General features: G+C 40.5%; 1 protein-coding gene across 1 annotated transcript in view; it reads left to right on the plus strand.

Annotated features, from left to right (window-relative positions):
- ERC2 (ELKS/RAB6-interacting/CAST family member 2) overlaps positions 1-13,065 on the plus strand; it is a 773,878-nt gene that overhangs the window by 137,041 nt on the left and 623,772 nt on the right. The window contains exon 2 of the mRNA XM_068983117.1: positions 4,177-4,593. Coding sequence (XP_068839218.1) covers positions 4,177-4,593 — 417 coding nt within the window. The remainder of the gene's footprint in view (positions 1-4,176; positions 4,594-13,065) is intronic.

A 13,065-nucleotide genomic window follows, 5' to 3' on the forward strand; every position in this document is an offset into this window, starting at 1 on the left:
TATATATCTATATATGTAATTATGGTTGATTATCATTGTACAGCAGAAACCAACACAAACTTGTAAAGCAATTTTCCACCTTTTAAAAAATAAACTTTTAAAAAAGAGAATAAAAACTAAATGAAAAATAGATTTGAGACATTTTTAAACACAGAATTATAGATTATCAGGTTGTGTTTGGTCAATGCTGAAGTCATTCAGTGACTAATGATTACCTGAAAAGTAAATTTTCTTAATGTACAACCTAGAGATATATCATTGTGACAACCTCAGAGTGAGGAATTGCTTGGTTAGAGTGGCTAAGTTTTATTTTGAGAATTGTTAGAGCTGTCATAATTGCCTGCCTTGTCTGCTCTCACCACTCCTGCCCTCCCTCCCTTTTCTTTTTTCAGCCATCCTGGAGTGTATTTGGGCTTCCCTGATAGCTCAGATGATAAGGAATTGGCCTACAATGTAGGAGACCTGGGTTCAATCCCTAGGTTGGGAAGACCCCCTGGAGAAGCGTTTATACCAGTTCAGACTTCAAGTAGTATACTGGTTCATGCAAGATGTTGGGGTCAGACTTCCAGGTGGATGAACACCTGACTGTGGCGCTTACCTAGCTGGGTAGCTTAGTGCAGGTTACTTAACCACTTTGTGTCTGCATGTTGTCATTCATTAAATGCCCTGTCTCACTGGGTGTTTGTGAAGATGAAAAATGCTTAGAATGGTACCTGGACTTTGGAAGGGCTATAAAGATTTTTGCCATTACTGTTCCTTAATAGATCTAGTCTGTCTTTGCCTCTGGGCTTTTATACTTCTCTGCTCTTTCCTTCATTCTTCCTAGGATTGGCTCTCATTTATTCTTCAAGACATAGCTCAGTGGTACCTCTTAGTGTGGGTAGCTCTTGTGTTTTCTTACGTTTCTCTAGCCTGGGTTACACCCTCCCTGCGTTTCTAGCCACCTGGCTATGACTTCTGTCATATTGCTGCTCTTAGTTTATGTGTCCACATGGATTGGGAGCAAGGACCACTTCTTTTTCTTTGTTTCTCTCTCTCTCTCTCTCTCTCTTTTTCTTTTGATATTTCATGGGTATGAGGAAGACACTGGGTAAATGCATATTGAATGGATAAATGGATTTATTTTTTCCTCCTTCATTCCTCTCTCCTTATTTTTCTTTGCTACTTCTCTTATCTACTACACTTCTTTTCTCCCTTCATTCTCAGGCCTGGCACTTGTAAGCATTGTGATTAATCCCATTTTGCAGGTTTGGAAGCAAAGGATCAGGGCACTAGACAACTTGCCCATCCAAAGGGGCAGCAGCCTTAACAGGGTTGTCTTTCAGTGCTGCTGTCTTTGGCATTTTTTTGGAATTCCCTTCTGACTAGTTTATGACCTACATAAGAAAGCTAACCTTATTTTGGTCACTCTCAGAAAAGATAATTTCCGGTATGATCATCGTGATTCATTGTATTTGTCTCCAAGTACACTTTGGTCATTCCAGAAATCCAAGCCGCTTTAAGAGGATGAAGATTTGCCCTTGTCAGGAATGTTTAAATGGCTTGAAGACAGTTGCATATTCTCAAGAGGCTTGGCAGCAGCCACATCAATGGGTGAACACTGTCGATACTCCTGTGAACTTTTTTTGGTGTGGTTTAGGCCTGGTGGGCTGGTGGAAGAAGGGCACAGTGCCTTGTAGTCCTTCTTCACAATTTTTATGACAGCTTTATTGAGATATAATTTATGTACCATGCAGTTTATCCATCTAACGTAAAATTCATTGGTTTTTAGTGTATTTACAAAGTTGTTCAACCAAACGGCTAATTCCAGAACATTTTCATCACCCCTAAAAGAAACACCCCTCAAAAACAAACATCTTTCGAGGGCTGATTTTCATCACCCCCCGCCAAGAAGATATGCTACTTTAATAGACATCCTTCATCTCCCCCACAATCTCGCCTGACAATCACCAATTTGTTTTCTGTCAGTGGATTTGCTTATTATGGATATTTCCTGTCAGTGTAACCACGTAACATGTGGCGTTTTATAACTGGCTTCTTTCGTGTGGCATATAGTTTTTAAGATTCATCCATGTTACAGTGTCCACCAGTACTTCATACTTTAAACGACTAAATAATACTCCATTTTATGCATATACCACATTTTATATACTCATCATCAATTGACTGATATTTAGGTTGTTTCCACTTTTTGGCTACTATGAATAATGATGCTAGGAATATTGGTGTATAAATTGACTGGATGATACCGTGTAGTATGTCCCTATATGGATATTCATCTATCAAATGTAGCATGATATATGCTACAACATGGATGAACTCTGAAAACAAGATGATCCCACTGGTGTGGAATGCCCAGAAGAGGCACATCCATAAAGGCAGAAAGTATTGGCGGTTGCTAGGGCGTGAGGATAGGGAGGAAGATGGGGAGTGACTTCTAAAGGGTAGAGGATTTCTTTTGGGGATGATGAAAATGTTCTGAAATTTATTTGTGTATGGTTGTACAACTTTGTAAATGTACTAAAAAGCACTGAAATGTAATTTTACTTTACAGGGGTGAGTTATATTTTTAAAAAATTTATAATCACTGTCATTAAATACATAACAGTTGCTTACTCTGCATTTGCAACCCTGGGAGATGCTGTGACACAAACGAGACAGTAGGCAGGAATCTCTCATTGGATGTTTCTAAGTGAAAAGTTGACCTGGATACCAGCAAAGAGTTTGATCAACGCATCACTTGATGCTAGCTTCTGGGTACAGGCCCCACTCAGAAAAATCTCAGCCTCTCTGGATATCAGCTATGGGAATGCAGAAGGATTTACCAATGTGGACTTCTCCAGTATTTATGTAACGTAGTCACATTATTTTATTATCCATGCCTTGCAATACTGTGAATTCCCTTTAGGCAGGACCTATGCCTTGCATTCATAATGATTTCCATGCTTAGCTTTGTGTCTGGTCTGTATCAGGAGGATGTGTTTGGTGAGTGGATGAGTGACTGTGTTTTGGAAGTCCCTGGGTTACTTCCTAGGACAAAAATGCCTGCAGCTTATGGCTGCCTGGACTGATCAGTCTGAGGTTGCCCCTCTTGGGAAACTGTTGCTGAATTCACCACCTGTCTTCATGCAATTTTGTTTCTCTGGTGCTTCCACTCTGATTTTGCTTAAAATGGTGACATGGGATGATACGTGGGTAGCTCTGGAGTGTTGTGCTTTCCTCTCTGGTAATAGCAACCAAGATATTGGGTTCCTGGGTCAGTGAGATTTAGGAAAATTAGAGTTGGAATAAGCTTATTTTTTTCTTTCTTAAAATCACGTTTATGAAGCATCAGTGCTATAAATTCTATGTAGCTTATGGGTCTGCTACAATAAGAAACTGATTTTCTTTTTTTCTTCTCTGTGAAGGCACTTTATGTTGATCAAGTTCTTTCTGTTATATATCCTTTGCTTGCCCTGGACTTTTCTTTGTGTTGATTTTTGCTTCATTTTTCTTTCATTTCCCATGCTGTTCAGTTACTGGATGCCAGAAGAACCAAGGTTTGTCCACTCTTTGCCGCTTGTTTGTTTTGCTCTGCACAGCCTCACCTCCTTGTGTGTCTGAGTGTGTCTGTCTGTCTGTATTTGTCCCCTTTTGCTTGCAGATGCAGTAATCCTGTTTACTAAACCTGTTTACAGCTTTATTTGTAAAAATAAAGTCCTTGTTTATGTCTACTTGTAGTGGATGCTATCATTTTTATTTTTAAATGGACATACACTTACCACAGAAAGTGACGGATAGTAGAATAAAGAAACCTTAGGAAACAAGGAATACTGAGTCTGGAGCATTGTGGGTGTAAAGAAGGTGTGTTTGTGAAAGTTTCCCTCTAACCTTTCCACTCCTAAATTACAACTCTGTAGATGTGTGATTTACCTTGTAACTGACACTAATACACTGTTTCTGTGTATGTGTACCTTTCTCTTAAGACATTCAGAAAGCATCATTGAATTAACTCCCCTTCTCCATGTGCTGTCCCTTGCTTCTGAAGTCACCTTGGAGAACCTAACAGCTGGCCCCTCTGGACCTCATGATTAACATTCCATCTTCATAGTGTGATAGCAGTAAATAGCGTTTGGCATGTTCACTGACTTTTTTCCCTCTTCTTTCTCCTCTCTTGCTCCGTCTTTCTCATCATAGCACCTTCAGTTGACAATCCAGGCCCTTCAAGATGAGCTGCGAACCCAGAGAGACCTCAACCACCTCCTGCAGCAAGAGAGTGGCAACCGAGGAGCAGAGCACTTCACCATTGAACTGACGGAGGAGAACTTTCGGCGGCTCCAAGCTGAGCATGACAGACAGGCTAAGGAGCTCTTCCTGTTGAGGAAGACCTTGGAGGAAATGGAGCTGAGAATTGAAACACAGAAACAGACCCTCAATGCCCGAGACGAGTCAATTAAAAAGCTTCTTGAGATGTTGCAGAGTAAAGGTTTGCCGTCCAAAAGTCTTGAGGATGACAATGAACGGACACGTCGGATGGCAGAGGCTGAGTCTCAAGTCAGCCACTTGGAAGTGATTTTAGACCAGAAAGAGAAGGAAAACATACATCTTAGAGAGGTAAGGACATTCAGTTTATTTCTCTAAAGTTATATTTTACAAGTTAAAATGTGTCAAATATGTTACCAAGTTATTATCAGAAGTTGGACATTATCTATAGCCTTGACAAAATTCCCCTTGTCATCTGTTTTATAACCTTCCTGTCTAGTTATCACCTTTAAACTGGAATTTAGCATTAGTCTTTTTTTTCCCCCCTTTGCCTACTACACGTGTGTTCCATTATTATTCAACACGTATTCAGGATCCAAGTGTGTGCAGCACACATCAAGGTCATTTACGGTTGCTTTCGTACAGATGGCCATTGTTTCAGGGTCTTTTAAATACAGTAGTGTTTAAGGTTTAGATATTTATTAAATATCCTCTTTTTAAAGGAGCAAAATGAATAGGTGATTAGCAAAACAATGAACTTAAATGCTTCATAGCTAAATTTGGTGTGGGATTGTTAGAAAGTAAAGCCTAAGGATATTTCTGGAAACAATGGAAAAATGTGCATACCAATTTTGAACGTTTAATCTTTGCCTACATTTACATTCATGTAGGACAGAGTGTTCCTGGTTTTCTGAGTGTCCATTTTGCACTTGGTGAATTAAATCATTTGAAGTTTATCAGAGGCAGCCTTGTTGGCTTGCCACTACCATTGAATATTGGGATGCTCCGATATCTGAGAATATGCAGTTGGATAGATCTTAGAAAGAATGTGGGTGACCTCCAAGGTTTGACATTTTTATAGCAATTCCTTGATACTGTGATGGATGTGAATCTCAAAAGTACCATGTAGGCAAAATAAAATGCTGTGACACACATCTCACAGAAAACAGGAAGCAGTGAAATGGCATTAAGTATATTTTCAAAATATTCTGCAGCCATAAATAAAAATTCAAAAAGACATTTGTTTTCAAACCAAACTAGATTTCTTGGCATTATGTATCTTTCTGGATGGGCAGTCCTTCCAGTGAGTCATTTGTTTGATTGCTCAGAAAGCATGGGTTTCATGTTGGAACTTGGTAATGCAGCTGCTCCCAGTGGTTTTCTCTGATATTAGATTGTATTTGCTTACAACATTTGAGTAGACTTTTGTGTCTTTGGATTTAATATCCTCTATGCTTACTCTCCTCGGTTTTGTTCTCATGAGACCCTAGCTACATGTTTGGGAAGTCAGATAGCTTGGCTTCACATTAGATACTTAAAGATATGTTTTGTTGGGCTTGGTCTTCCCATTCATATTCCAAGAGTGTGAATGTGGTGGGAAGACTTCTAAGATGGCCCCTATATCCATACCTATTGGAATTCATATCTTTATGTAATCTCCTCCCTTTGAGTTTAGGCTGAACTTAGTGACTTGATCCTAAACAATGGAATGAAAAAGGTAGTGGGATGCCAATATTACTTCCATGATTAGATTACTAGTAATTACTAGATTAATAGATTACTAGTAAGACTCTTCCTTCCATGTTGTTCGTGCAGTCTGTTGCCATCTCAGCTGGCATGCTTTTGTTAGGGAGGTAGAATAGGGAAAAGGAGTCCAAAATGGCGGTGGCTAAAGGACAAGGAAGGGAAAAGCCCGCGAAAATAGAACAAAAGAAGGTCTGAGGACCGGAGTGAGGACCTCAGGTAAAACAAACAACACTCCTGGCTGGTCCAATTTACACAGGACAGGCCCAGGGAGAGATAAACATATAAATAGAGGAGCCAAAGCTAGCGCTCTCTCTCACCTGTGCGTTGGGGCGCTCTTCTCCTTGTGTCTTTGGATTGACGTGGCCTCACGCCTCGAAGATGGATTTACCTGCTAACTTCTAAATAAAATAGAGCTGTAACACTGATTTGTCTAAGAGCTATAACATGGTCCATTCGAGACCTGAGGGCTATAACACGGTCTATCCAAGATCTGAGAGCTATGACACGCCGAGGGGGCTTTAATGTCTGTTATTCCAAATCTTTGTTGTAACAAGACAAAGAACTGAGGAACATACACTTGCGTGACATTTTGAAGCAAGTTGCCATGTGGCAGAGGCTTGTGTGGTAAGGAATCTCCAGGTAGTCTCCAGCTGACACCCAGTAAGGAATTGAGACCCTCACTCGAAAGCCACAAAGAACTGAGAAATGCCAGCCATCACTTAGTAAGCTTGGAAGTGGATCTCCTCCAGTTGATTCTTTCAATGAGATAACAGGCTGACAACTTGATTGCAACTTTCTGAGAGACTCAGCTGAGATGTGGTCAAATTCCTGTTCCACATAAACTGTGAGATAATAAATGTATGTTTTTAAGCTGCTGAATTTTGGGTGAATTAGTTTCTGCTCCACTGTATTAGCTATCTATTACTGTGTAAAGAATCTCTTCCTGGCTTACACTATAGACCTTCCATTTCATTTATAGAGGAGAAGCAGTGATTACTGCCATGTTATTTCATGTAGAATGTCTGTGGATTTTGAAATTTTGATTGTGTTATCTCCAAACTGTGGTTGGTAGATTGTTGTTGTATAGTTGCTCAGTCGTGTCTGACTCTTTGAGACCCCATGGACTGCAGCCTGCCAGCTCCCTGTCCTTCACCAACTCCCAAAGCTTGTGCAAACTCATGTCCATTGAGTTGGTGATGCCATCCAACCATCTTGTCCTCTGTCATCCCCTTCTCCTCCTGCCTTCAGTTTTTTCCAGCATCAGGGTCTTTGCTGATGACCTTGAAAAGATTAGTAGATTGCTATAGTTTAAAAAAGCTGCTGCTTTATTTTGGGTGCCAGGGGGTCATATTTCCTGTACAGCAAGGCTGTGATACCGGAGAAATCCCCGTCTGCATCATTGACCATGTTGGGATCTTGGGATCAGGTAGTCAGTCTTCTCTTGACAGATTCTGCTCATTGGTAGTATTTAATGGTGCCTTGATGGTGGCTTGATTCTTTTAGGATATCTTCATTTAAATGAATCTAAACACCATTTGATTTATGTTTTATGGGATTAGTTGGTCCTTGTAATGATCTGGCATGAATATATGTCATGCTTAAAACCTTAAACATTCGTCCAAAAGCTCACAGGGAGTGATACAGAAAATGCAGGCAACACATCCAACTGTTTTCCTTGAGCGTCAGACCAAAGTCAGTGGATAACCCTTATCTTGGCTCATCAAGAATGGAGAATGTGAAAAAGGTGTCTGTTAAAAAAAAATTCTCATTTAAAACTTGGAGTTGAATAAGATTTTGAGGCCTGAAAGGACTTTTCCCAAGAGAAAGAGGTTACCGGCTTCTGAGAGCCATTTAGTATATTTCCAGTAATTTTGATAGTTTGAAATTGGTTTTGGTGGGAATATTGACGCCATGGAAGTCAGCAAATGCTACTCTCAGGGTCTACTGCCCCTTTGGCGCCATCCCTGAGAGCCTATTTACCAACACACCTCTGAATAAATGCCATGAAATGTTTACCTACTATACAGCAGGAAGAGGTAAGTTAAATAGTGTGAGAATTATAATTATGAATCCATTAACCACTCATGGTTCATCACATGTTCTTATAGCAACATCTGGATAGATGCGTATGTTTTGGGCACTGTGAAGAATGTTCGACCTTGATTCACAATTAATTCTCACAACCACCTGATTTGTTCATTCATCTATTCATCCACCCACCCATCCATTTTGTGACTGCTTATTGAAGATCTGTTTGGGGATAGAGTAATGTTAACTGATAAAACTTGACTTCATGGTGATAATATTTTATTGGGGTGAAACAGCAGTTTAAAAAACAGTTAAACAGAAAATATCAGGAGGAAAAGAAGAGGGTGAAGTACTAGGGCGCTGAGTGGGGTCAACTTCATACTGGATAGTCAGGGAGGGCTTGTTGGAGGAGGTGACATTGTGAACTTCAGTGACAAAAAGAAGCAGCCATGTAAGGCTCTCAGAAAACTGTTCCAGTTAGATGGCAAGGCCCATGTCTAGGAGGTATGGCCATTTTCTGCTTTCCCATTTTTGCCTGGGGAAACGGAAGAACAAGTGACATAAAAAGTCTAGCCCAAGGTCCCACAGCTAACAAGCTGATATTTGAGTTAGGCTGCCTCCAGAGTCTCAGCTCTTACACCATTTCTTATATTCCTGTTCTAGAAGAATCTTTTCGAAAGTACCCTCCACAGTACGGCCATTTTGTGGACTATTGATATATGTTTTGAGGGGAAAAGGACTGCAGGGCTAAATGAACTTGGGAAAATGTTGAATTTTGTAGAGCTTACAGCAATGATTTCCAAGAAGAGGACTGGGGAAGGTAGAGTAGAGCCTCTCAAATTGACTTGATTTGCTTTTCTCTTGTTACACTGTTGTTCTTTGTAAAACAGTTTGGAAAAACACTGCGCTAGAAAATACAAATTGTGCTTTTAATTTGTGACCTATAAAATATGTAATAATATACATATAGTTTCCCACGACCAAAAAACTGGTTAATTTCCTCCATCGGTTATTCTAGAAGGCAGAGTTTGTTGTAAGCTGTTCCCACAATCTCTACTGAGTTTTAGAATGTTTGTTCCCCTGTCAGGGTATTTATTTTATTTTTTTTTTAGTGGAAAAATATGGCTAACTCGTTTTGGTATTAAACCAGTAGGAATAACCCAACTTGAAAAAAGAAGTCGCCTGACCTCTGTTAATTTAAATGAATCTGAAACAGGATTTAAAATGTACTTGAGATTTTAAGTTCAGTGTGTTCCCGATTCCCTTTTCATGTTGCACGATTCAACCCAGTTGGGGCTGAATGGTGTAATGCTGGGGAATGGAGTGTTAGTGGTTTTATGATTCATTCTCAGGCAGAGGTGTTGGACCTCATATAAACCTCATCTCCTAGAATACTGGCCTTGTTTAGCCTATTGTTTCGGGAGATTTAGAATTGGCAGGAGTCGCACATGGGCAGAGTCAGGTTGCTTTAGTGTCTCGTTGTCTTTCGGTGGTCTGGAAAAGGCTGAGGGTGAAACCACTTCTTTGCCTGGCAGGAAACAACAACACAAAGATTATGATCTCAGCTTATTTGGAAGACCAGAACCATTGCCCAAGAACTACAACCGACAGGCTAATGTGAGCTGAAGTATTGGCTCAAATACAAGCATTACTCACTAGTGTCCTCTGATGCTTTTGGATACAGGTTGATTTGATAAGACATTGTTTGATGTAGTAATAGTTTACCTTGTTCTCTAGCTTTTTCCACAGAGAACATACTGTTCCATATGAAGGTTTTAGTAATCAAATACCCAAAATACTACTGATCTCATTAAAGAAAAAGCGGGTTTATGTGCTAGGATCCTCCTATATTCACACTCCTTAATGTTTTCTTGGCTGATCCTTAAGAGAGAGTTAGGAGTCTTTAGTTTAATTGTACTCCAAGATGTTTGAAGGGAAGGGATATATGTTCTGCTGCCATGCTTGTTGATTTCCTATACTAAAACCCTTGGGCAGCTTGCCTGTCTTTGAAAGCAAGGTGGAACACTGAAGTCGTTGGGGACCACAGTTGCTACTAACCCAAGACAAGAAAAGCCCTCAGGACACTGGGCCTGGGCTTCCCTCCATGCTCTTGGGGGAGGGGTGCAGGGAGGAAGAGGGCAAGGCAACATGAATTCTTGGTCTCTTCATTTATTTATCCAAGTTGTCCCTAGGCCAGCAGGAATCCACCAAGGCAAAGTCTGACCTAGAAGTTCTTGAGCTCATAAACCTTTTATTAACAGCTCAAACCTCCCCTATATAATCATCGCCGAAACTTCTAATCTCCACCCTAGTCCCTCCTCTCTCAACACCATATGGCCTCCTTCTCTTTAATACGCACTTGTCTCCAGTTGGGCTGGCTGAGCCACGATTTTGCTGTTGCAGGCATTTCTAATTCTGACTCTACAGATTATACATTCTATTTCTACCAAGAAAACTTATCACAGAAAGTATTCCCAAACACAAGTGACCACATAAACAGAATATTTTACATTTTTTTGTGCAAGAGTTATATATATATATATATATATATGTGTGTGTGTGTGTGTGTGTGTGTGTGTGTGTATACAGAACCTAACAATAGTGATTTTAATAAAGTACTTTTTAACCTAACCAATACATTCCACCAGTATTTCCAGGCCTCAAATATTGCCTGCAAGATGCTCAGTAAATATTTGGAAGAGTAAAAAATAGTTTAATACCATGAGAGTTGCTCTGTGGTTTATTTTGTCAGTACTGGCAAAGTTTATAATGATTGTACAAGTGTCATATTCTTTTGTTTTCTCTATTGTTGCTCTGTGTTTGGAATAGAGCAATAGTTTTGAGGGTAGTCTTAACTGGAAGTTTTAGTTTTTTCAAAGTGTGTTGCATATCATTGGGCACGTTTTGAACATCCATATGCAGGATGCTGTGGGAGCATCCATGGCAGGTATGTCAGGGATTCAGATGGGAAGTAAGAAACAGCTCACACTTGATTGAAGTTTATTCTGTGCCAGGGGCTTTACTAAGGGAAAACTCGTCATAATCCTCATTATACAGATAAGGAAGCTGAGGCACAAAGAGGTTAAGTAATTGTACCTTGTCATAGGTAAGTGTTGGAGCCAAGATCAGAACCTGGGAAATTTAGTTCCAGAATCTACATCTGTCACCGCAATACACTACTGCTTCTTGGGCTAGTGCATCAGGAGGATCTTGAATGGCATTTAAATGCTGTGCAGCTTAGGGGTAGGAGAGCTGACAGCTGGCTTCATCCATGGCAGAGCTGGAAGAATTTCACCACACCTGTGTGGTGGAGAAGGATGGTTGGAGAAGAGATAGCTGAGCCAAGCATTAGAGGACGGCTTGGGGTACATGGAGTTTGGAGTAGCTGAAACTCCCTCTGTCAGGAGGGAAAGGAAATAAAACTGAACAGGAGGTTTGAGGTCATGTCACTGAGGGCTCTGAGTATGTGACACAGGAAGTTAGTCTTTACCTGGTAGGCTCTGGGCAGCCTTGGAAACATTGTCCCTGGAGAATGGCATGATCAAAAAAGATTAAGTGCTAACTGATAGTGGATTAGATAGGGAGAGAATAAAGAGATGGAGATAAGTTAGAAGGATACTGTCATTCAGATGACCAAGAATCTGGATCCTGGTGGTGGCCAAGAAGTTGAAGGTCAAGGTCATCCCCATCTGCAGGCAGGACTTTGAAACTCAGGAACTGAGTACTAGGAGTGTGAGGAACAGATAACCACTGTGGGCCTTGGTGTAGGCAGGTGGTGGGCCAGATAGCAGGAGAGAATGGTCAGTAGGAGGAGCTGGGGCTGAGAAGAGACTTTGGGTATAAGAGTTTGATGGCATCCTGGTGGAGCTGTCCAACCAAGGACAAGAATGTGACTGAGGAAATGATCGTGAAGTTCTGCCCCAGATGCACAAGGTACTTCTGACTCCTGGTCACATTTTATTGTAGTTGCTTTCATACATACTTCATTATCTGTGACCACTGAGCTCCCAGTTTGTATGATTGTTCTGAAGGCTGCATTGTCACTTACTATTATTATTACTTAGGAGAAGACTCTAGGAACTTCATGTTTCTTTTCTCAAAAAAGCACTTAATTTTGAATATGGTATCTTTTGAGATTACATGGACTTTTCATTGGCTGATGCCTACTTGATACAGATTTCCTTTGTTCTCACTGAGTTCTGTTTTCTCCAGGCATTTAAATCAGGATAGATCCCAATGAAGAATCTTTGCAGAAAAGCACTCTTTCTGGACCTTGCTAACAACACATCCGAAAGCAGGGTTTCATAACTTTTATCCTCACATTTCTGATGACATAGGGAATGTGCTCACTTCTGTTGAGCAGCATTTGCCTTGTCTTTAAATTCTAATACATTCTTTAAATTTGAACACTGCATGCTAATTTGAAATGGTCGAGGCTTTACCCCATATTGATTTTAATGAGTGTAATTTGTTGCTTTTTACAGTAACGGAGACTTGTGGAGCCCCAAGGAGTCATTAGGCACAAGGCATATTGCAACCCGCTGAGAAGAGAAAGTGGCAGGGTAGAGAGCATGTGGTAAGGTAGTGGGGAGAAGTGAGGACATTTTGCTGGGAGAGATGCTGGTTACTGTCTTCATTGCCCTGTCCTCTTGCTCTACCTTGTGTGTGACTGCTTTTTGAAATGTATTTTTGTGGCAGCTGACCTAATGGTTTATTGTCATCATTTGGTGAAACAGTGTACCACAAATAAAACCTCACTGGTGAGAAAGTTCTCAAAGCAGCAGTACTGCAGATATTTGAGTGTGTATCTCAAATTGCAACAGTGGGAAGTTGCTCAGCTGTAACAAAGTCCTGTGTGTCTTGGATGGGAATAGTAGCTAATACCTTATATGTGGGCGAGGCTTCATAGTTTGTGGAACATATTCCATTTTAATGATTTCCTCTGATGTACCTGGTAACCCTCTGAGGAAACTGAGGCTCAGAGATGACAGGTAACATTCACTGAGCACTCATAAGCTAATCACTTTTCAAGGAGTGCCATTTGTGCCT

The sequence above is a fragment of the Capricornis sumatraensis genome, chromosome 10 (assembly GCF_032405125.1).
Source record: "Capricornis sumatraensis isolate serow.1 chromosome 10, serow.2, whole genome shotgun sequence".
NCBI lineage: Eukaryota > Metazoa > Chordata > Mammalia > Artiodactyla > Bovidae > Capricornis > Capricornis sumatraensis.